We start from the raw sequence: 24,790 nt of genomic DNA on the forward strand, positions 1-24,790 counted from the left end.
GTGTTGTATATCTGTAATGATAATCATTACTACAGGGGATCAATAAACATTATTTGTATAGTGGCAGCTCCCAATTGCCCCAGTGTTGGTCATAGGCCTATTTTGCCACTGTATAAAAAAAATGTGATAGCAGCCTCAATCAGGCTTAAAAGCATGGTGTTAATACTTACTTCAATACTTATACAGAATCGTTCATTAAGAGAAAGTGCTTCTTTAATATTTCATTGCAGCTGAACCTGCAACTAATAGCTACAGGTAACAAGCTACATATACAACATTATAAACTGCATTTGGGCATTACAGAAGTCATGACTGACATCTCTAAATATGCAGTATCAAAAACAAATGTAAACCATTAATCAAAAACCAACAGCATTTTTTGGTGGTTGTTGTTGTTGGGAAAAATGGACACCACCTTAAAAAGACAGATTGATGTTTACAACTATCATATGGATGTCCCAAGGCATGATCCAATCTAAATACATGCAGCTTTCATTCAGACTATATTCAGACTACATGCTCTTTACAAATTATCACAGATCTTCACAACAAGCAAAGCTATAGTCTTTACGGTGAAAAATGTGTAACAACCAAATAGAACATCATTATTTGTAGATATCTTTGAACTCCAACTTACATGCTGACCACATTGCATTGTTTTGTGTTTAGAACATTACAATATTAACACAGTCTAGTAACCTTAAACTGCCACCTGTCCTGCAGATATCATGAGCCTCCTGGTGAAGATTCACTTGGTTGACAGATTGACTGTTAAATCTTCAGCAGTGTCTTACAGTTTCATTCCTCAAGAAGATACATCTACTTTTGGCAGAGAGGTATGATGATAATTTAGTCTCCATTTGTACAGATCAACTCAGATCAATCAACATATGTCTATCCAGAGAAATATATTTTTCTTCTTTTACAAGTGCAACAACATATTTTAGTGAGGTCCTGAGAGGACGTAGGCTAAACATGCTAAGTACGCATTCTCCTTCCAGGTTACAAGGTGCTTAATAGATAAAAGTGCTGTGTAAGTGGTCACGCTGCTCTTCTCCAGTTTTTGTGCATTTTTGAGTGGTCTGTAAACTATGGGCTCAAGACAGTCCCCTCCCTGATCTTTTGTTTGTGATCAACACTGTTTCAAATAGAGCTTGAATCTAGAAAACAGAATACCAACATGCTACCTGACAACCCCCAAATAAGTAATAACAAGCATTTGTATTTGAAATAATAAGATCTAAATTTCATTATTCTGCTACCCTGAGAATGGGGGCAAATTGCCCGTGACAATGGCTATGCACATTTATTTTTTCCTTCATAACATGAAGATATAAAAATTCAGACTAGCTGAACTAGATTAGAAACCTGATCTAACTATGATCTTTAGAAAGTCTAGCACTCTTCTTGATTAGACTCTCAGACTGGATCATCAGTCTCTAGGACTGTGAAATACAGCATTTATAGTAATGTAGATCCTTATCATTGTGGTGACTGAAAGCATTTTAAGTGACTCACCACATGTGAGGAAAAAAAGGAAACTTTTTTTTACAGCCCAGTGCCATTTGTAGGTGGAGTGTTGAGTGCCCAACTTGGATAAGTGTAGAGATCAAATATAGGCACTATCCATGTCATAATCCCAAGCATAACTACAGCAACTCCGATGATGTTAATGCCCAAGCCAGCTTTCACCTAAAGAAGAGGAAAAATAAAGAAGAAACATGCATCAAGACAATGAAGAAAACTTTTTAAATGCCAAAAATCTCCTTTAGGACTTTTGCTTAAAACTCACCATGTCCATAACTTTTAAATGACCATATGAGAACACAATGGCATTGGCTGGGTTTGCTACAGGAAGCAGGAATGCAAAGGAAGTACACAAGGTAGCAGGTATCAAAATGAAAAGTGGGTTCACATGAATGGCTTCAGCCTACCAAAAAAATGAAAGAGAGTACAGCTGTCAAGGGATGCATTTGCCAAATTAAATACAGAAATACAAACTTCCTGTATTAACACCAGTGAAATGTGAAACTGTCAGTTTAAACAATGAGAAAACATCTTTTATGGTAAATATTTTTTTAAGAACATTACACAGGGACAAAAAGCAAAAACACTGCAAGGAAGATGATAAAACAATTTGTATATAATACATTATTGATGATCTGTATGAAGGGATCATGTGTACCCTCAGTAAGGTTGTGAATGGCACTACGGTGGGGGTGTGTTGATCTGCTGGAGAGTAGGGAGGCTCTGCAGAGGGATCTGGACAGGCTGGATGGATAAGCTTTAACAAGACTAAATGCTAGGTCCTGCCCTAGGGTCACAACAATTGCAGACAGTGCCACAGGCTGGGGGCAGACAGGCTGCAAAGATGCCTGGTGGAAAAAGACCTGGCTGTGTTGGTTGATGGGAGCTGAACAGGGTCCTGTGTGTGCCCAGGTGGCCAAGAAGGCCATTGCCATCCTAACCTGTATCAGCAATGGTGTGGCCAGCAGGACCAGGCAGTGTTTGTCCCCCTGTACTCAGCACTGTTGTGGCCACACTTTGAGTGTTTTGTCCAGCTCTGGACCCCTCACTACAAGAAAGATATTGAGGAGCTGAAGCATGTCCAGAGGAGGGCAATGGAGCTGGGCAAGGGCTGGGAGCAAAAGTCCTTATAAAGAGCAGCTGAAGGGGCTGGGAGTAGTCAGCGTGGGGAAAGGCATCTCAGGGGAGACCTTATCACTCTCTACAACGCCCTGAAAAGAGGGTGGTGGGGGGTCTCTTCTCCTAGATAACTATTGATAGGACAAGAGGAAACGGCCTCAAGCTGCATCAAGTTGGACATCAGGAAGAATTTCTTTAGTGAAAGGGTTGTTAAATATTGGAATGGACTCCCCATGGAGGTGGTGGAGTAGTAATGACAGCATCAATTTTCATGTTGAACTGTACTGGAGTTTTCTGAGGTAATTTTCTTCACTGTGGCTTGTATGTTTTGGATTTGTGCTGAACACAATGTTGACAATTTAGGGCTCTTTTCTTCTGGCTGAGCAGTACTTACACAGAGCAAAGGCCTTTTCTATTTTTCTCACTGCCACAGTGATGAGGAGGCTGGGGTGGAATTGGCAGGAGACATAGTCAGGACAGCTGACCCCAACTGACCAAGGGATATTCCATACCATGTGGCATCATGCTCAGTGTATAAAGCAGGGGGAGTTTGGTGTGGTGGCATTTCTTTCCTTGAGTAACTGTCATGTGTGATGGGGCACTGCTTTCCTGGAGATGGCTGAACAGCAACCTGCCCAGGGGAAACAGTGACTTAATTCCTTGTTTTGCTTTGCTTACATGTGGGGCTTTTGCTTTCCCTGCTAGATTGTCTTCATATGAACCCATGAGTTTTCTAGCTTTTCCCCTTCTAATTCTGTCCAGGACCCCTCTGGTGCAGGAGTGAGTGAGCGGCTGCCTGTGGCTTGATTGCCGTCTGGATTTAAATCATAAAATGAACTTTTATCTAATTTTACTAATTTTTAGCATCTCTTGTTAGAAACACCTAAAGCAACCAAATAACCAATGCACAATACAGGACAGCAAAAAACCTGCATGAAGTATTTTATTGAGACTTTTTAAAACTGCTTCTTTGAACAGCTGCATTTTTACATAGATGATAGAGTAGATTCTGATTAAAAATAAGTTTGTTATACTCACCAAAGGAGATAGTATGGGCAAAAAAATCGTAATGGTAGCTGGATTACTGGCTACTTCTGTTACTGAAGTGACAATAAGGCAAGATATCAGGATAACCAGCCACAAGGGTAATGATCCTAGAGGGGTCAATTTACTTGCTACCCACTCAGAAAGTTTTGAAACCTGTATAAGGAATGTGAGAACATGATTGTGTTTAGCAAGTCACGGAAAGGAAAAATTTTTAAACGGACTTACCTGCTAATAGTGAAGTATTCAGGTAAAAGAGAAAAATTTGAAATATTTTCCATATTTCTACTACACGTTTTTAAGACCATTTTTCTAATTCAATGGTTCGCTATAGGAGCCCATGCAAACTATATTCCATTTATTTATATTTGCATTTCTGAGATGGTTAGGGGAGTCTTAATCGGAAAATGGCAATACGAGTATCTTAGACTTCATAACCAGAGTCTAGGTCCAAAGCTGCTTGATTTACTGGAGTAGCCATCAGGCTTTACATGGGAATTATCTCAGTGACACTAAGGCTTTGGAACCAGTGTATTTTCACAACTCCTGCCCCCATCAGATCTAAATTAAATAAGACACAGTAGTCATCGCTGTGCATAGTCTTGGAAGACATAGGAAACTTCTTTTTCTCTAAACCTGCTTTCTGAATATCTTGAATATTCATCACATTTATCCTGTTCAATATAGCTACAGAATAACTTGCTAAAACAAGAGAATAACTGTGAATTCACTGTATGTCTGAATTGCTCTTGATTGGGTCACATTATTTGTTCAGTATCTTCTATAAATTGCATTACCTCGCAGCCGTCTGCCAGTGCAAACCCGCCACCAACAAGAATAGCTATTTCCCAGGGCATGCATGACTGAAATTCCTTCCAAGTAATCAGTGGAATGTAACCAAAAACAGCTAGAGAAAAAAAATAAAATTAAAAAATATATCTAGCCCCCCCCCCCCCCCCCCCAATGCTTAAAAACATATTGACAAGCTCTTGAAATAATCTCCCTGAGGAAGTACTTGGGAAAAATTCAAAGACAAAAACCTCATCATTTTAATATGAACAAGGTTGTAACATGTTCAAGGTTTCTCTGGCAGAAACAACCTACGCTTACTGGGAGTGATTTTACCTGGGGAAAACTGTCATGACTTGGAGACATTAGAGCAGTGATGCTTTCCACCAGTGGGGCATTGGCCCCTTTCCCCTCCTTCCCTATGTGGAAGACAGTTGTGGGATATTAATGAGTTTCATTTACTCTGTAAAATGATGATATTCAGACAGTTTGCTGAGCAAATGCTGTTTCACTTAGACTCATTTAGGTTCTGACGTTCCATTCTCTGTGAACCCCTAGATCCCATTGTTTCCAGCAGCACAACTGAATGCATAAAGAGGATAAGCCAGAGGTATACTTTAAACAGAATTTCCATTTTAGAGAGGAAAAAATGCATGAAAATGAATTAATGTACAATTTTGGATTTCATAAGGTACCCTAACCAAGCAGTAACATTTTCAAAACATAAGCCTATGCCTGCTCCATGCAGCCCGTTTCAAAGCCCATTGCAGTCAATGGGAAGGTGGTTTCCATTGGTGTCCATGGGCTGCAGGTAGCAGCTTCCTGCACAGCACTAGCTCCTGCTGCTCACATTGTGTAATTGGTGGCACTGACTTCCAGGCCAAGGATGCTTTACACCCCAGTGCTTTATACCCTCTATTAAGACTTCAGCATTAGTATTTAACAACATTCCTCTAACCAGTGCAATAAGTTACATTTACAGTAGCATCTTAGATAACTTGTTGTAGTAAAATCGACATTAAAATATACTCAACTGTTTTCTCCATTTGATGTCCTAGGCAAAGTTTTTGCTGGGATAATAAAGAACAGGATCCCTATCACTAAGGCAGCTGTTGAATCCGTAATATAGCTTTTATACCTAAGGAGAAGTCAACAAGGAAAAAAACACATAAATATATATAGTCAGGAGAAGGAGAGGAGGAGAGAGGAAGAGGATAGAGTAGCAGGAAAGTCCACAGTCTGCTGTGGACTGACCATAACCCTCTCTTCCTCATCCCTTCCACCACTAGGTGTGGTGGAAAGAGGTTGAGGAGTAAGGAATGGAGTCAGGTTGAGCCTGGAAAAAAGAGGATGAGGGGAATGTGTTTTAGTTTTTGTCTTTGTTTCTCACCATCCAACTCTATTTTTAACTTGCAGTTAAATTAATTTTTCCCATATCAATTCTGCCCATAATGGTAACTGATAAGCAATTGTTATTTCTGTCTTTATCCTGACTCACAGGCTTTTTGACCTTATTTTCCCCCCTGTCCTGTTGAGGAGAGGCAGTGACAAAGTGGTTGGGTGGGTACCTGGCAGACAATCAAGGTCAGTTCTTCACATCTATAGAAATTTTTAGTGCAGGCCCTATAAATTCATAAATAAACATTTTGAGTAAGTATGTGTTATTTTGCCACAAAGAAATAAGCTGGTGGAGGGGGATATTCAGAAGTAGCTGATCCTTAAATAACTAGTTTTTACAGTTTAAAGAGAAATTTAATAATTTTAATATGCTCTGCAATAGATTCAGTTAAGAGGCCTTAAAGAGCACAGTGCATACCCACAAAGGGCATTTTCTAGCTGAGGAAAGGCAGCAGAACGTTATTATCATCCTCCTATGGCTGTTCTTACTAGGTTCACAATTACAAGGGTCATGTTTGTTTTGGTCATTTCCAGTGCCTAAGAACTGTTTGTACTACTTCTTTCTTAAACTGCTTCTGTAGGAATTCCCTTTTGGTCCCCTCTGAGCACGGGGTGGGGATCCTACATGGACACAGGTAAAAGACGAAAGGCGCTCTTCTCCTCAGGACCAAATCCTGTTTATTGTCAGGAGCCACCTCAGATCCAGGCGACACCTCAGGGGTAACAGAGGCCGAGGCGGCTGGTGACGTCCAGAAGAGGAAGAGCGCGAGTGTGTCCTCCCGGGGGGTTTTGAGCCCAGGGAAAAATGGGTGGGGCAGAACCAAGGGGCCACATCCAATGGGACACAGGTGAGGAGAAGGGGAGGGGGGAGCAGGTCAGGGAGAGCCCATCACACCTGAGGCTTGGGGGGGAGGGGAAAGGTGTGTGGAATAGACCAATGTGACATAGTGCAATAGAAAAACTACCCAGTGCAAATTCCCAATCACCCAGTACAAAACAACTAAATAACTAGTGCATCACAACATGCTTCAATATCCTTCTAACTTGTAAAGAGTAGCCCCAAGATCAGCCAAGGTGCCAAGCTGAGCTAAAAGGCCATTTTAACACATCCAAGCCTGCTACTCAGTGTTAGCTGGTGACATATCCCAGTCTGTCTTATTTCAGTCAAGATGGTCATTAAAATGAATAGAAATTTTACTGAAGAAAGCTAAGCAAACATTTTCTTAAACTTGTTATTTTTTTTCTATTTTCTGCAAGTTCTTCTGTAAGATTTTCTGAACCAATACACCAATATATTTGTTCTCTCAACCTCAGACCATATGCTTTCTAAATATTTAGCTACAGTAGGTCCAATAATAGCTTCCCATCAGATCTTTCCAGCAGCTTAATGTTTTGTACTGAACCAGAGCTTTTCACTGAAAGCAAAGAACAATTCTCTCAGTTATGTGCTACAAATATCTAATCTTTTGCTTTCTTAGGTGAAATTCAAACAAAACCTTAATATGCATACCTGACTTACACCAAAACCAGCATAATTGTCACAAAATGAAGATGCCGTATAAGTTAAAGTGATTCTCTAATATTTTCTGTCTCCTGCTTCCTAGTCTCTGCCTGCATAGAAAATACATTTTTTAAAAAAAGTTACTATATTTTTCTGGTTTCTTAAGGCAGGAGGTTCTGCCTGTATATCATCTTTAGCATAGGACCAGATGCATCAGGTCTAGAGATACAAAATCTCTTCCTCTTGGATCCTATCCTACATTCTTTTAAGGCTTGCTAGAAGTTTTGAAGGAAAGTGAGATCTAGATACAGAAACAATCCATGCTGTCACTTTCCTGTAGGCAGCTCCATTTTCACATAACGGTTGAGTTTGAAAGGGGCCTCAGGAGGTTGTCCGGTCCGAGCCCTTCTGCTCCGGCAGAGTCGCTCAGATCCAGTTGCCCAGGACTATGTTCAGACAGTTTTTTAATATCTCCAAGGATGGAAAATCAAAAACGTCTCTGGGTCACTATCACAGGTAAAAAACATCTCCTGATGTACAGGAGGCAATGTGTAAGTTTCATTTTGTGCTCATTGTCTCTCATCCTGTCACTGAGCCCCACTAAAAAGAGCCTGACTTTCCTCTTTGCTCCCTCCCATGTAGTTTTAAACATTGTCAAGGTGACCCTGCAGCCCCCTTCCTGCAGGGATTGTTCCTCCCCAGGTGCAGGACTTTGCACTTTAGTTGAACTAGGGAGTGCAACTTTTTGCTCATAAACTTAGTATTCTTGATGCAAAACACCATTCTCAAAAAACCTGCTTGGGACACACACATCCTACCACCAGTCAAACTATTATGAGGACACACACATGATGCCATTCCAAACAGAAGCTTTTCAATCACGATCAAATTTTGAGATAAACAAGTAAAAGTTGTAATACAAGATCTACCTGCTTATAAGACTGCAAATCTGATTGTGCTGTAAAGAAGCAAAAAACCTGTTGATTCAAGAGATCTCACAATGACTCCAACTGAGATAATTGTAGAGAACATGGCTGTGGACAAAAATACATTGTGGTCTTGTATTAGAAGTAAAGAAAGGATTAAATCATGAAGAAAAAATACAGTCCATCCAGGCAATAATCTGAGGAAGAGTGAGGGAAGCTTATCTTGACTACATCAGCTGTAATCAGCTGCTGCTCAGTGTTGAACTTTCTCTTTCTTATGAGGCTCATAAACCCAAAGGCCAAAGGCCAACCTGGAACTCATCTAATTGAAGCTAATATCTGACAGCCTGGAATCAGACCAGGACAGAGAAGGAAACTGCTGTAGCAGAAATGATGTGTGATCTTGTGCTGTCAACAGATGGGGAGGAAACAGGCATTTTTACCCTGTGGCATTTTCTGTGCTGCTCTCTGTAGTGTTATACAATATTTATTAAAACATCCTGCTGTCTGCTCACAGAAGGAGGTAATAGGTACAGGGCAGGACAGCAAAGGAAGGGTTAGTCTTTAATAAATACACTTTATTTTTTTTTAAGAAAAATAAACTGGTAGAGGTAATGTATTTTTGAAAGGCATCTGATAAAGCTGGAAATAATGGGCTCTACTCAATACTGCTACCGCAGAAATGCGGATTAAAAACTGACTGACAGCACAAAAAGTAGCTCTTAAGAAGTATGAAGGTAGCATAAATAAATAGTGGTATTTCTGCTGGGATTTCAAAAATATCAGTGTTTGCATATTAGAGGAGTACTCAGTAACGTTATGATGCAGACAAGGGTCTGAGAACATGAACACGGGTGATGACAATGATGGGAAATTTTGTTTCAAATAAAGATTAAGCATTTAATTTAGTTTGTCAAGCAAAGCTTATAAGGTGATAGAATCACAAGATACATATACTTTTAAAGCACAGAAGAGTTTTTTAATCCAACAGAGAAAGACAAAAATAGATATCTGGAAGCATATTCAGACAGAAAGCAATATGTTAGTTTGTCTTTTTCAGTTTGACAACAGACATGACTATCAAGGAAATTAGCAAATTCCAAACCCTGTGGAACCTGGGCTTTGCCACCCTAACATCAAGCCTTTTTGGAAATTCAGGTTCTGATAAAGTAAATTCCTACTAGGTTTAACACACAGAACAGTGTAACTGTTTTGATCTTCAGCATGCTAGAATAAAGGATCAGACAGCCTTTCAGGTCTTTCTGGTTTAAGACCATGAGGATGGTGCAATTCCCACCTAATAGGACGCACTCACTAGTCTCAGAGCAACATTGTGCCTTTTCATAGGTTAAAAGCTCTTTTTAGGTGGCAGAACTTCCCTTAGGCCTTCTTGAGACTGTGGGATAAAACCCTGTGGAAAGCAAGTGCTATCAGATTTCTGTAGGGGTGGAGAATATTCCTTATAGTTGTTTCCTGTACCATAAACTTAAAGAAGTTGTGCACATCCCTATCTCTGTATTTAAGTCCAAAACACTGAACAATTTTATATGCAGAGGCCTTAGGGAACAAGTGTGTAAGAGATGCAATCTGCAGTTCAGTGCACTTCTACAAGCCTCTTGGACATCACAGTGACAGCAATACTGTTCCTAAGATCTGAGGGTTTTTTCCCCTCAGATTTCTTTGTTGCTGCTCTTGTTTGGTTTGGGTTTTATTTCTAAGAATATGCCTTGCTCACAGCTGTACCTCTGCTGACCCTATGCCCCACTCCTTTATTTTCACTGAGAAGTTTTTGTTGCTGAGAAAGTATTAACCTAATTTACTGGTTTTATCCCTGTTAATAATATAATATATAATTGATTGATAAATTAAAGCTATCTAGAAATAGGGTATGAATAGTAAGAAATGCTTTCTTTCCTCTTAAAGTACGTAAGGAAAGCTTTGTTTCTCTTCAGGTTACCTCACCCAAATTACAACATAATTCGGCCTAATGTGATACGACACACGCTTGCAGTTACTTCCAAGGGCAACATTAGGGGGCATCCACAAAGTAACATCCCTGTGCAGAACCTGTAACCCTGCTCATTTTTGAGAATGTTCTGTTTTTCTCTACCAATGAACAAAATCCTCAGACAATGATAATCAGCTTCAAATAGGAATATGTAATTCTCTGGATGAAAAAAAAAAGTCATTTGAACCCTAAGTCCCATATTTGAAAGGTTTTTTACAGTGCCTGTATTTCAGTTTAATATGTACCTCTTTAAACAATGTTGGGTGAGCACTGAGTGTTAATAGGAAGCAGGAAGAGAAGCCAACCCTGCCCGATTGCTTAGCTGATTGTTTAATTAGGTCACCACTCCAAAACCCTTTCAAGAGTATAATGTTTCATATGAGACAGTGATCATCAGCTCTGCTGTTGTTATAAGGGAAAAACAAGTGTTCTTTTTCAATTTTTTCCTGATGATTAAAAGTAAATAATTTTAAAACAATCTTAGTTTTTAATACACTTCTTAATGGTATTTTGCACAAAATAATTTTGTGTTACACTTTAAATCTTCAAAGTGCTACAATTATCATTATTTCTTGTGACACTCCCTCCCAGACTTTCTGGAAGAGCCCTGGAAAGGTGTGTAAGTGGTGGAAATATACTTAAAGAGAGAAGGCCTGAGGTATGTGTGTTCACATGTCATTTATCACAAACACATAGGAAAACAAAATGGAAAATTACCCCTCTAGTCTAGAACTGGCCTTTGGGATAACCAGTAATAAATGTTAAACCCATAAGGACCTAAACAGCATTAAGTCCCACTTGTTCCAATCCTGCAACTACTTCTCACCACTCCAGAGCAAAACTCAAAACTTTATCACAGAAAAACAGAACTGAAATTACAGTAATTGCAGCAAGAGAAAAGGCAATATCATTGTAATATGAGATCCTGTAAGACTGACTGATTACTTAGAGAAAGAAATCCAGGTGATCCTGGAAAAGTTGCAGCAGAAGGCAAAATAAGGCTACAATAGGTCTTGACTTTTTGGTTTTCAGATGAGCTATGACTTTAAGGGAGTTATGTATGAACAGACAGTAATTTGTACCATTAAGCTCAGCTGTCAAAGCGGGGGATATTGGCCTGCATGCATATAAGTGTGCTGTCACTAAGGGCAGTAGATCAAAAAATCCTAACCAGATTTATTCTTTGAATTTCACACTTGATGAGGAAGTGGGGTACTTTGGCATCAATTGTTGTGCATTCTCCCTCACCATATTAAGCCAAAAATCTAGTAATAATCCCTCTTAGGAGGCACTTTATTTTATCCTATAACACATTTTAACACGTTTCAGCTATTGCTCAGATATATATGTGAAGTTTCTGGAGTTTATCTTCTGCATACACTACAAAGGTTTGCAACAAGTTTGCCCTGGGATATTTCTGAAATATTGAAAGGATTTTAATTTTGAAAATTAGTAAGAAAAGAAGGTATGTAGTTAAGGGACAGTAAAGTTCTTGTTGGTTTATCAAAAGAGATCACTTACTTTGGGAAAAGTGAAGACCATCCTGGGATGAAGCCAGGATCTCTGGTGAACCACAGGAGGGTCATTAGAATGAACAGGACAAGTGTAACAGTTTCTGGGTAGCTATAGCAGAAGTAGAATGAATTATAAATTTTCCTGAATTGACATTTAGATTTACCTGCTCTTGTTTGCAGATTTATAGTTTGAAATACCTAATTGGTCCAAGTTTCTTGTACTCCTCCTGAATCACCTGTGATGAGGCCTCTTCTCTAGCTGTTTTCTTCTTGCCACACTTAAACATGTTTTTTAAACTGGAATGTAAAGCAGCAATGTTTAATGATGACACAATAGTGTATACAGAAAAAAATGTCCAACCTTTCCAGTTACCAATAGCACTTGACAAATGTAAATTTGTCACTTTACAATGCAGTATCTCCCATTTAGTTATCACACAGCAAACTGAGCATACTGGAATTAATTGACAATGCCCAGTGGGAGACTGACAGAGGCAACAACAAACTGTGTCCTATTATTGACCAGCTCATTTAGCCAGGAAGAATGAAACTTTAAATGTGAACAAATTGAAATAATAAATATATAACTCTCTTTAAATCTATGGCTTTGCTATACTTTGTTTTTGAATGAAAAAGTTTTATCACATGAGTAGCTTACATATTGATCAGTAGGGTACTTGCTGCAAGCCAGGTTTTCATTCTTGGGTGAGTCTCTTACACAATTTTAAAAAGAACATTATCAAAACAAGCAAGAAAAATGAAACTATAAATGTTCACATATAGAGTGGTAAGCATGGGAGGATTCTGTCTGCTTAAACCTAGTCTCACTTTTCATGTCTTGCACCACAAGTAGCCATGTAATTTTGGAAGATTGGTGTCCCACCTATCTCTCCAGATGTTAGTGAACACATGGAGAAAAAGGCTTTGAAGTATCATCCCAAAAGACGTATTGTCCTCTCCAAAACCATAAAAGCCCAAGCTGTGTGGAGAAACAGAAACCCTACCATACTACCACATATAAATTTAGGATAAGCAGAAGTTTCTTACCTCACTTTTACAAGTACAGTCATCCAGTTTATAACAGACATTGTTCAAGTATTCAAACCAATGCCTCACTCCAATAAAGGATGTATTTCTATGACACTTCCAGTAAAAAAAAAAAAAGTATATGATTTCAGTATTCTTTTGTCTTGCACACACACACTGATTAATGATGATGTGTGTGTATTATAAAGGAGTGAGTCCATTTGTGGGATGGACTTTTCACACTGGACTGAGTAGTCCAGGATTCTTATTTTAGAAAATTCTGGTCCATCTGGAGATTGAGTCATACTAATCAAGGTCACAAAATCACTGTTGCTGCATTTTCTTCCTATTGAGCCTATTAAACTAAGATGCAATATTTATTCCTGGTACAAATAATCTTTTATATCAATAACCTTTAGTTTTATTCATTATACCATTCACTTACTCAAACCCAAGGAAAAGCCACTGGAGCCAGAGCCAGGAGAGCAGCAGAATAATAACTGCAATGGGGATGGAAAGGATAAACCAGGATCCAAAATTGATGCACTGGCAACCTGGGTAGCGTCTGGATAAAAGCAAAATAAAGTTTAATTCAACTTTGCAAAAGAATGAAGACTTGTGAGAATTACCAGAAAGCACTTCTGTGGGAGAATATTTATGGCTGGCAGCAGACTTCAGCATGAGGTGGCCTGTGGTATCCTCTTGCCTCACTCTCCCATCCACTTTCTGGTCATCATGACCACTACAGGAACCAGATGTGCCAGTTATTTGAGCAATGGATCAGCAACAGGTCTGGGGATCTGACACTGACTGAGGTGTGTCTGAAGTGAGTTCAGTAAGCAAGGGAGGGCCATGCACAACCTAAGGGCAGTTAGGACTATAAAGAAACAGAACTTGAAAGAAAGGAGTGTTTTGAGATGAGACTTTGGCACAAGAAAATATACTCAAATGAAAAAGCTCCAATGAATATAGAAGACAACAGTGGAAGCAACACTGAAACGTGTATTGTTTAGACTTCCATAAGTGATTCAAAACTGATTAAAATAATAATTATTATTACTAATTTCCATAAATGTTCATTGGCCAGGTGGATGATGTCTCCACTTACCTTGTCTCTTTGAGGCTGTCTCAATCTACTGTTTGTAAATGTGGGTCATTCAAGCAGAAATCTCCCTTCCATGTGCATTTAAGAAAGGGGAAGGGCTTTGGTTTTCTGAAAGAAATTGCTTTACTGTTGAATTTAATTGATGCCAGATAGGCAAAAAAAGGCAGAGTAAAACCAGCCTGTTTTCCAATTTACTTTATGAGCAGAAGTTACTCTTTCTTTGAGATCTTCCAGCTCTACTGAAAGAGCTTTTAATGCCAGAAGTGAGAAAATTCAAGTCTCCTTGAGCAGCTTTCATTCTTGATGCAAAAATCAGATGGAAGGGAAAGAAAAATGTCCAGACAGAGGACATCCTAATGACTACTTCCAATTATCAGCCAATCTTTTGTATTTCAGGGCTTGCTAGAAGGAAAATAGTTTTGATGATTCCATAGCATTTTGAGGCTTTAAGTGCTTATTATAAATGCTCTCTGAAGTACTGTGCAAATTTTAGGTTTGATCTATATTTACTATGATGCTGATATATATTGCAAATAAAGTTCTAGCAGGCACCAAACCTACACTCCTGCCCTTTTCTGGGGTGATGCACTAAGTTGCAATTGTACGTAATGATGGGACAATGAAACTCTCAATATAACAATACAGAACATATAAAGCATTGTGCTGTTACATAATTTATTAATTACATGGCTATGTACCTTTTAGTACATGGTTAGCCACATCAATTTTTGAACGTAAAAATTCCAAGATAAGAAAGAACTGAAAGCAGTGTAATAATAATCTAACATTTTATCACTTGCTAAGTGTTAATGATCTTTCCTGAAATATGTGTGATAATTTCTTATTGAGCAACAAAACAAGCTCTTAAAAACTTTATACTAAGGAGTCAATTACATTACAAAATGTTAGTTTATTGTGGTCAGGTTCTACAATAAGTTTGTACAGCGATGAGTATTTGTGTAAGTATTTCTAGTAATCTGAATATTGAAGCTAGGTACTCTTCATCTCCAGAGCAAATATTCTTCATGTAGAATGGATGACCAGTTTAAATGTTTTTTTAAAAACAATCTATTACATAGTTCTGGTTGGATTATCTGCTATTGTTTGATTATCTACTACAGATCTTGCCTGAAGCAAGGATGGACAGTACACACTGATTTATTTTCTAGACCTATTTCTTCTGGAAAATGAACAAGTGTGATTGATTTTAACAATCCTCTTTCTACAGTGATTTAGCGTCAATAATAGTAAATTCTTTGCAGGCAAACTCTACAAATGCTATCAATAACTGGTCTTTAACAATTTTGTCATGTGCAATACAAACCAGTGGATGGAGGACAAAAAAGGATTTTGCTTTATTTTGTTTTATTTCAGAATTCAAGTAGGACTGTTACTGGCAATGGTAGTTTGCAGAATAAAAAAAATTATCTGCAAGAACTACTGGATTCCAAGGGGTTTGGAATGAAATTTGCCAATTTTCTTTTCAAAGCAGTTCTACTTAAGAAAGAAAATGAATATTGAAAAATGCTTTGGAAAACTTAAAACATTGTTCCACTGAATGCAAAGTTTCAGACTGCCTTGAAATGATTTGCTTTTTTTGTTGATTAGTGGACCCAGATTTCTCATTTCCACAATGCTTAGCTTCTTGAAAGTCTCCTGATGCTCTTTGCTAAGCTGATTGAACTTATTTCCTGCTGTAATTAGAAATTAGTAACAGATATTTAGATAGTGCTTGTTCTATTCATGCCAAACATTGCTTTCCTTCTAAGAAAAATCTCCTTTTCCATGTAGCTACTGAAATAGTAAAGTGCTACTTAACCAAGCAATGGTCATCCTGTTGCATGAGTTGGCAGATCACTTATAGACTTTCCCCATGTAAGGCAAATACAAACATGCAATTTCATTTTATCTCAGTAAAAAAAAAAATTAAGAAAAGCAATAGAATCAAATAAATCAAATCAAAGGGCAAGGTTTCTAATGTGTTTTAAGGGGGCCATATGAGAGCTAAAGAAAGAAAGATAAACTTCTGAACTAAGAAGAATAAAAATATAATAGTCTCTTACGAATTGAAATGCTCAGTAAAAATCAGATTAGTCGATGTTCCTGTGATTGTGGTCAGTCCTCCAATGGTAGCAGAATAAGCCACACATAAACACATCACTTTGAAAATCCCACTGTATTTGTCCTTTCTGCTTTTTCTCTCTGCTTCAGCAGGTGGAAGGTTCTGCTTAGAAAATATACAGCAATTAATGTATAAGAAGGACTCATCATCAGGCACAAAAATAGAAATTGTGGATCTCTCAGAAGAGCCAGACAATTTACTGGCAATATAGCTGTCTGCAGTGTGGCTTGGTTTACAGTTACACTGATAATGCAGTTATTCATGTAAAGGAAAAGGAAGCAGAGTCAAATCCTGAAGTACCTTCCCTGATCTTTGTTTTTACAGAACTGCCTCTGTATAGACTGATACATACACACAACCTAATATATAGAGTTTGTACTCTGGTGAGGTTGCTTTAACTTGTGTAAAATGGGAGGACAAAACCAGTAATGAAATAGCTATATAAGCAAAGTGTGTACATGTGTCTGACTACAGGTATATTTCTTATTCACATGTAAACAGCTGCAATTACCACTTGTGCCATTTTAGGTGTGGCAAAAAGTGAGATTTAGGTTAAAATAAGTTTCACTGCATAATAAAAAGACACTTTAGGTACCTGTTCATTTCCTTTTTCATTTTCCTTTTCAACTGTGCATACAGTACTACCCACATTGTTGTTATATCTGGAAAAACAAAGGCATGTATTGTAACAAACAGATAGTCTATTTAGATCGATTCTTAGAACAGAATTTACTAAATTAATAACAATTACCCATTAATTTGTTTTTCTTTCTCTTTCCAATCTGGGTTTTCATATTCTCCTACATTTTCTGTAAGACAGTGATGCAAAGATAGAAAAGCATTTAAGGGAGTAAAACTGGAAAGGCTCCATCAAGATGTCTCATCCCATGCACTCACTTCACATTATCCCATCAATACATTTGCAAGCACCAATCTCAGAAATGGTTGATTTGTGCCCTACTCCTTCATGACTCCTCAGAATCTGTATCTTCTCATGAGGAGAAATATTCCTCATTTACAATCTAACTGTGAAGGTAATCAGTTTAGATTCAGTTGTTCTTCCAACATTACCCTATAGCTCAAAGAGCTCTTTTCCTGTGCTAACATTTAAGCCTTAGCATATCTATAGCCTGGAGTTGTATTTCCTTCCAGCCACCTTATAAGGCTGATAAGAGAGGCTGATAAACCACCCCCTTCCTATCTCCCCTCCTCTCATCCAGCTGCCACCTTCTGCACCTGTTCAGTTTTAATTAATCTTTGTGATCATGAGAATGCTCACACACAGTAATCCAAGAGAAGTCTCATAGTGAAGCACGAGGTGATGCCAGTACTTCTCTGGCATTTAACTGTACTTGCTGTGTTCCTTACTGTCAGTGAGGGTGGCAAAGTCAGAACAGCAGCGTGTGCCTACCGTCCAGCTCCAGGGCTGGGTTGATGGAGCCATTAGAGCAGGACATCTCCAGCTCATCAGCTTCTGATTCAGCTCTGATGATCTGCTGAGCTACAGCTTCAACGATTGGCATCACCATGGCAGCAGCAGAGGTGTTGCTGAGCCACATTGACAAGAAAGCACAGCTAACCATGAAACCCAGCATAAGCCTGGAATAGGAGAGAAGAGTCTGTGACTGCTACAGTAACACCTCCTATCATCAGACTATTTAATATAAATGAGAACTCTGTCAACAGGAAAGTTGAAACACTGAAAATTTAAAGCTTGTGATTCTGAGAACATTTTTGAATTAAAGTTGTCTTGATCTGAGACACTGAAATTATCATATTTTAGACGTTCAAATATGTTTTAAAGTGAAGCAGAAACAATAAGACTTATTTACAGAATTATAATCTATTTGAACCATCTTTGAGGAAAGAACACCATGCATGTAACAAATTCAAATGTGAATTAAAATGGCTACACTGCTGATGTTAGTCAAAACCCTGGAGTTATCACTTAGACTGTTAAGTTCTCTAGATATCCAGTTCAGTTGTTATAGGAAGAAATATTAAAAATTCAGTAAGAGATACAAAACTTAGTTGTTATTCAGAACACCAAGACAAGTATAGGCATTATTTGGGCTTCAATAAATGTCATCGTCAATATTAAGTGGGAAAGGGAAAGTCATTATAATTCCTTAATCTGGTCTTGGCTCACCTTTTTCTAAGTTTACTACAAATATTAATGCAATACACTGAATTGCATCAATGTCTGAAAAATCAAACATTACATGTCATATCTGGTGAAGTTGGATTGTAAATTTAGTATACAAGTCACAATGTTGTTTTTAATGCATTTCTTGGAGTTGGAAATGTGAACAGTCCTCTTAACTCCCTGTTCCAAGGTTCTGTTACTGACATTAAACACCTGCCATACATCATGACAGCAAGAGAACTTAGTGGAGGGAGGGTGGTGTTGCACCTTTCCATCAGAAGACACCTGTGCAATTTGTAAAGTTCTTTGCCTTGATCAGAAGCTTCACAAAAAAGCCAGTTTTACTTAGTACATGAAGCCAATATAGATATTATATAAAAATCATAATTTGATGATATAAAAATACCATCAAAATGTCTCTTATAGCCTTTCATTTCAGCTAACAGTGAAAATATTTCAAACTGGATTTTTCCTCAGTAGGGGAACTTTGTCTTCCCCTGTGCACTTTTAATTGCAGTGATGAGATGATCTGTAGACCAGCATGTCAGAGACCTGATTCAACACCAATTGTCATCAGTAGCTTAAAACTCATTAATTTAGGCAGGTTTTGATTAGGTCCTCAGACAGAAGTTAGGGAAGAATTGTGTTTCTTATGCAGAAAATACGGGTCAGAATAAGCACACTGAATATGAATTTTCACACTGTAAAAAAATGCCCTTTTAGTAGGACTTGCAAGAGGATATAAAAGGAAAACAAATTAAGACATTTGCTAATGTATTTTAAAACTATTAATCATAAATTTCCAGCATTAGATGGATTGATCATCAGGTTACCATTTGGTACAATGTGGTGGACTCTACTGAGGGACTATAAAAGTGATTGCAAAATTATAAAATATAACCTATTCTGTTCGGCCCCAGTTTTTCTGCATTATTTTCCCTGTGGTATTGTTTAAAAATATTATGCACGGAATGTTGGATAATTATTTCATTATATCCAACTACAAAGTCACTCTTTGCTTTGTAGTGCACAATTGGTATTTTATTATCCTTTCTAGTCCTTGCAGGTTGCATAGACATATTCACCTTCCTCTGCTAGTCTGCAGATGTTACTACATAGCTCAAATGACAGAAAGCCTTTACATGGAATCACAGAATAATCTGGGCTGTGAAAACCCTTTATGATCATCCAGTCCAACCATAAACATAACACTGTCAAGTCCACCACTAAACTATGTTCTTAAGTGCCACATCTACACATCTTCAAATACCTCCAGGGCTGATGACTCAATCACTTCCCTTGGCATCCAATTCTAATGCCTGACCAACAATTCACTGAAGAAATTTTTCCTATTGTCCAATCTAATCCTCTTCTGGCCCAACTTGAAGCTATTTCCTCTTGTCCTTTCACTTTTCACCTGAGAGAAGAGGCTGACCTTCCCTTGGCTACAGCCTCCTTTCAGGGAGTTGTAGACAGTGATAAGGTCACCCCTGAGATGCTTTTTCTCCAGACTGAAAAACCTCAGCTCCCTCAACTGCTCCTCATAAGACCCCCGTGCTTCAGACCCTTCACCAGCTTCATTGCACTTGCTCTGGACTTGCACCAGCACCTCAATGTCTTTCTTGTAGTGAAGGGCACAGAACTGAACACAGGATTTGAGATGCAGCCTCGCTGGTGTCGAGTACTGGGAGACCATCCCTGTCCTGATCCTGCTGGCCACATATTTCTGATACACATCAGTTTCTCCAGAAGAATATATACTGGAAAATCAGAAGTCTCTTGCTATTTTACTTTCACTGCTGCACCCTTTATGACCTGTAATGCAGAGGGCTCATGCCGTGCTATCTCTGCCTTGGGCTGGGTGAGGCTGCAGTGGGCACAGGCTGCCCGGGCTCTGCTGCAAGCAGCTGAGGAGGGAGTGCAGAGAGCAGCACCGTGCCTGCCGCGGGCACAGCTAGTGAGCAGCAGATGCTGAGAAGTGGGGAGATCACCAATCTACCTTCACAGATAATTTCATCCTTCACAGATCATTTCATCATAATCTTATCATCGCTTTGTCATGACCAGGAAATGTGATAGATATGAAGGATGCTTCCTCAGGGTTACAACTCTGGAGTTGCTTTAGGTATCCTCAGATGCTGGCTTCAGGTTTGACTGTTCACAGCAAGTTCCCCAGCAATGTTCAGCTTAGCACAGCACACCATCCACTTGTGTTCTCCCTTTCAACATTTCAGCTAAAAGATGAGAATTCAGGAGTGTTCAAAAGAGAAGTCGAAATAACTTATCCAGTGTAGCACAAGAATACAGCTTAAGGTAAAGGAAGGCAATAGAGCAAGAATGTAAGGAGAATTTTTTCCAAACAGAAAGCTACCAGCTATCAAAAGAGGCAGAACTATATCAAAATACATGTGATATTTAAAATTAGGTCAGTCAAATTACTGATCAATAGAAATAATCCAGCATTCTTATGAAGTGTCATTAGTTAAATCACTTAAGAGGCATCTTATTTTTTAGACCTGGGGTTTCTGGTTTTCTGACCATTTGCTTCCTTTCTGCTTCCTGGCAAGGTGTCATGACCTTGATGTATTCTGGGAAGCTAAACTTGCTCCATAGATCTTAAGAGCAGCCTTACTTGTATGCTGACAGATGCCTCTGTCAGCCTAAACCTCTTCTGCAAGTTTGTAAAGCAAGGAAAGCAAGATTTTTCACTTCCAACAATATATGTTGATAGTAAGCAGAGTGGGATTTTTTTTTTTTTTACCTTATCACCTCATCCAGCTGAGGAAGTGCCTATCCTTTGATTTTTTTTTTTCACATGTAGACAAAGAAAAACACCTTAAGTAAAGACATTATGTGTTTGTCCTTCCCCACCACCTGCTTAGGTGATTTTCATACACCACCTGCTTGTATGATTTTCTTTTTCCCCCTCACTGTGTATTTGAACACTTTTTGTATTTTTGGCAATGTCCAGAATTTTGCAAACACTATTGAAATAAAAAAAAGTCAGCATAGAACAAATTTTATGCTGTAGGCATTGGGTGGGAATGTTCCAAAGACCATCAAGAACCCCTATATTATTTACAAACTAATCATACTTCTTGTTCAGAAGGATCCTTATTATGAATAGAAGCACTTCAGGGAACTTTCAGTTAGGATTTCAGCAAAATATTAAAGTGTCACCTACAAACCATTCATAGCAATTTAAATATCTGCTTTGTTTGAGTAGAAAAGAAAGACTGGATTTCTACTGTAGAAGAAGCAGTAGGCAATTATTTCTGGAATACATAGCTTTCCACAAGTATTATTGTCCTTCAAGACATTGTTTAGCACATACCATGCAGGGTTGACACCCACCAGCATCACCATTTTTAAAGCCACTCTTTTGTGAAGATTCCATTTTTCTATTGACGTTGCCAAACAAATTACTCCAATCAGCAGCAGATGAAAGTCTTTAAAATAAGCAGATGCTACCTGAAACAAACAAACAAAAAAAAAAACCCAAAAATCAAAAAGGAAAATAAACACATTTTTTAAAATTAAATGGTGAATTTCTTTTAGCATTTGGTAATACCATTTTAATGAAAAAAATAAGTAAGATTGTATTATGAAATAAATAAAGAGACTCTTTTTTTCTTAAAATTAAACTATTAAGGTCATTGGTACTGTTAAATTCATTTAACCAAATGATTCAAGAACAAATGCACTGAAGTGCATATGGTTAAAACAAAATAAAAATAAAGCTTAAGATAGAACAACCTGAAATCATCAGTCACATCTCACATACATACTAAATCAGCAATTTAATGTTGTTTTTGTTACCTTTTTATCTATCCAACAGGTAAAATAACAACTTTAAGCATAGACTTAGATTATGATTATCTGTGATTTCATCTCTTCAGCATGAAGGTGTATAGTCAGCAGTTTGCACATGGTATCATTATTTTGACATTTTGCCTCTGTAATATTAAGGGTATTTCATAACTACCTAGCATTTTCCCATCAACTGGAATCTAAACACTGAGCTACTATCTAGAAGAAATTATTAAAGAAATCATTTAAAAAATGTGAACAAGTTCTGAAGACAAAGCATGTGAGCAAGTCTTGAGGCAGAACTATTGTGATCGGCACTCAGCAAATCCATGCATTTGCCTGACAGGTTTCAACATTATGTGCTTCATTCTTTGGAGTTTTGATTCCTGATATGCACAGTATAAAACAGAGAAAAATAAAGGTTACCTGCTTGGATCCCATTATACCAAACAACGGGAACATAAAGGCAGGGAGCAAAGCTGAAACAGCCAGTGGCAAAGCTTCTGTGAGCCAAAAGATGGCAACTACAAACAGCGTGTATGCACATTCTGCTTCCTAGAATACAAAAGGCACCAATAAAAACATGCGTTGGTCATCCAGGGGGAAAAAAAATCACAATTCAAAAAGTACACCTCCATCAGTAGATTCCCCACACCTGGAAAAAGTATGAGTCAAAGGACCTGCATTTAGGGTAGTTGTGTGCTATTGAGAATCCTGCTGAGATATGAAACACAGTCAGTAAAATAGGTGTAGAGAATTTTTTTCTAAGCGATAGCAAAATTATTTAAATTCTATCACTCAGGAACAGTGGGAAAAAAAGTCAGCTGCCTATTCCTTCAAGGACAATTAATCATCTTCTAGGTCATTCTGGAGCATTCTCAGGCCATGAATTCCTATAAATCAAAAGCATTTTGCCTCTGTAAGCAAACCTTTAAGACTCCAGGAGTACTCGCAGTCAATAATTGGTCAAATGTTTTCTCTCCTTAAGTCTTGTCATCAGTAGCAATAAGGCAAGAATATAATCTAACAAAAAAGTTATCATACAATACTGACAAGAAACACAGCTGCTGGTTTTTTAGGCTTCTAATTTTAGCGATTGTCTTTTATTTCAACTCCTTAAAACCAGGAGGTTTTTTTTTTTTCTTTTTTTTAATCTTTTTTTTTTCTGCCCAGGAAAATAATTTTCAATACTGTCTGTAAAATGCAGCCCCAGAAATATAATGAGGTGAATTAAACCTAGTTTCTTCCAGAGTATTAGAAATCTCTTTTGTGTAGTTTTTAATTTATATTTCTGCTTTCAAGGAAAATGCTTTGGAACTCTTAGTGCCCCTAGTTAGGGTACGAAATTACTCAACAGCAGCAGAGATGATTTGCACTGGGAAAGGAACAGCTTAATGATGTAGCTCTTTGAACCTTTGACTGGAAAACAACAATATTAAACCTAATCAGTCAGCTGTGGCTATCATTTATTTTGGGGAAGAAATTTTTGTTATGTATGAAACAATTTGAAAATATCCATTCACCTAGCAAATGTTCATCTCACTTAAGTCCTACCACAGTAAGAATTTCCCATGAGTTTCCTCTCAGAAAGGAAACTGAAATATTGGAACAGTGATGTCAGAGTGTGAAGTCCATTGCTCTGTAACCACCATCCAACTGTGATGCAAAGACTTCTGAACCAAATTTTCATGTATTGTCATACATAGTATGTATGATAACACATCACAGAATTCCATTTCATTCTGCTGGCATCAGAGCTGTACCAAATAGAGTCACTAATGACATTGTTAGATAGCTGTTTCATCAATGTGGAGTTGTCCTAAGAGTTAGTGAATGCCATAATTTATTTCAAGTAAAATAAAACTATATTTTATTTCTATTTTATCTATATATATTTTATAAAACTATAAAACTATATTTATTTCTATTTAGGAAACAGAGGGAATTTGTCAGATCACTGAATTCAGTAATTTCCTATCAGGTAACACAAAATGTGATGAACTTAAAATCCTTTATTAAACAAAAAGTAATTGCAGGTCTTTTTCCCGACAATTCTTCTCCATTGTCAATCATAAAAGAGTCCAAAAAATAATAATGGGAATAATATTTTCAATGTAGTCCAGTTGTTAGAAAACAAATATGTGATTCAGAGCTTCATGCATTCAGTACAGAATTTTATGTTGAAGCGGTCTTCTCTACATTTCTGTGAAAATACACTGAATTGACAAAAAAATAATCACAATGCAAACATCATTATTCATTCAAGGTCCTTTCCAGCTCAAACTATCTGTGTTTCTATTAATCTGAAAAGGTCTAGGAATCTCAGTCTTTACATACAGGTGCAAAATAATGATCTCTCCAAGCAGGTCACTTACTTTGGTTTTGATGATAAGTGGAAGTGGAAGTAAAAGCAGTGGGGTGAGGACAATGAGCAGGAACCTTCGGTAAACCAGGAGGTAGCTAAGAATCTTCATGGTTGATGGCTGTTAGATGAACTTTCCTGAAGAAACTGCCAAAAAACATGTCTGACTTTAAATAGCTGAGTCTGATTAATATTTTCCCAAGCTATCACCTTTAGCCATTGCTAAAGCAGGCCAGTAAAGCAAGTTAAAATTAAATCTGGGTCTTTACTGTTTTAGTGAATTTATTAACAGTAGGTTGATAAGATAAGTGTCTGCCTTAAACCAAGGCTAGATGTCAGCCCTCTCAGGACTTTCTCTCCCTGCCCTTCCTCATAACAAGTTTATGTAATTAC

At 37.9% G+C, this 24,790-nt stretch overlaps 1 protein-coding gene across 1 annotated transcript; it reads right to left on the minus strand.

The window, feature by feature from the left end:
* Positions 1–1,548: 1,548 nt before the first annotated feature.
* Positions 1,549–24,509, minus strand: SLC13A1 (solute carrier family 13 member 1). The gene is made up of 15 exons (XM_053977886.1): positions 24,411–24,509; positions 22,462–22,590; positions 21,560–21,696; positions 17,491–17,678; positions 16,831–16,888; positions 16,675–16,741; positions 16,021–16,184; positions 13,298–13,417; positions 12,025–12,123; positions 11,834–11,935; positions 5,514–5,617; positions 4,488–4,597; positions 3,685–3,846; positions 1,793–1,930; positions 1,549–1,692 (listed from the first exon to the last, which is right to left on the minus strand). Exons 1-15 carry the CDS (start codon positions 24,507–24,509, stop codon positions 1,549–1,551), a joined length of 1,821 nt encoding a protein of 606 aa, XP_053833861.1.
* Positions 24,510–24,790: the final 281 nt, after the last annotated feature.

The sequence above is a fragment of the Vidua macroura genome, chromosome 5, assembly GCF_024509145.1.
Source record: "Vidua macroura isolate BioBank_ID:100142 chromosome 5, ASM2450914v1, whole genome shotgun sequence".
NCBI lineage: Eukaryota > Metazoa > Chordata > Aves > Passeriformes > Viduidae > Vidua > Vidua macroura.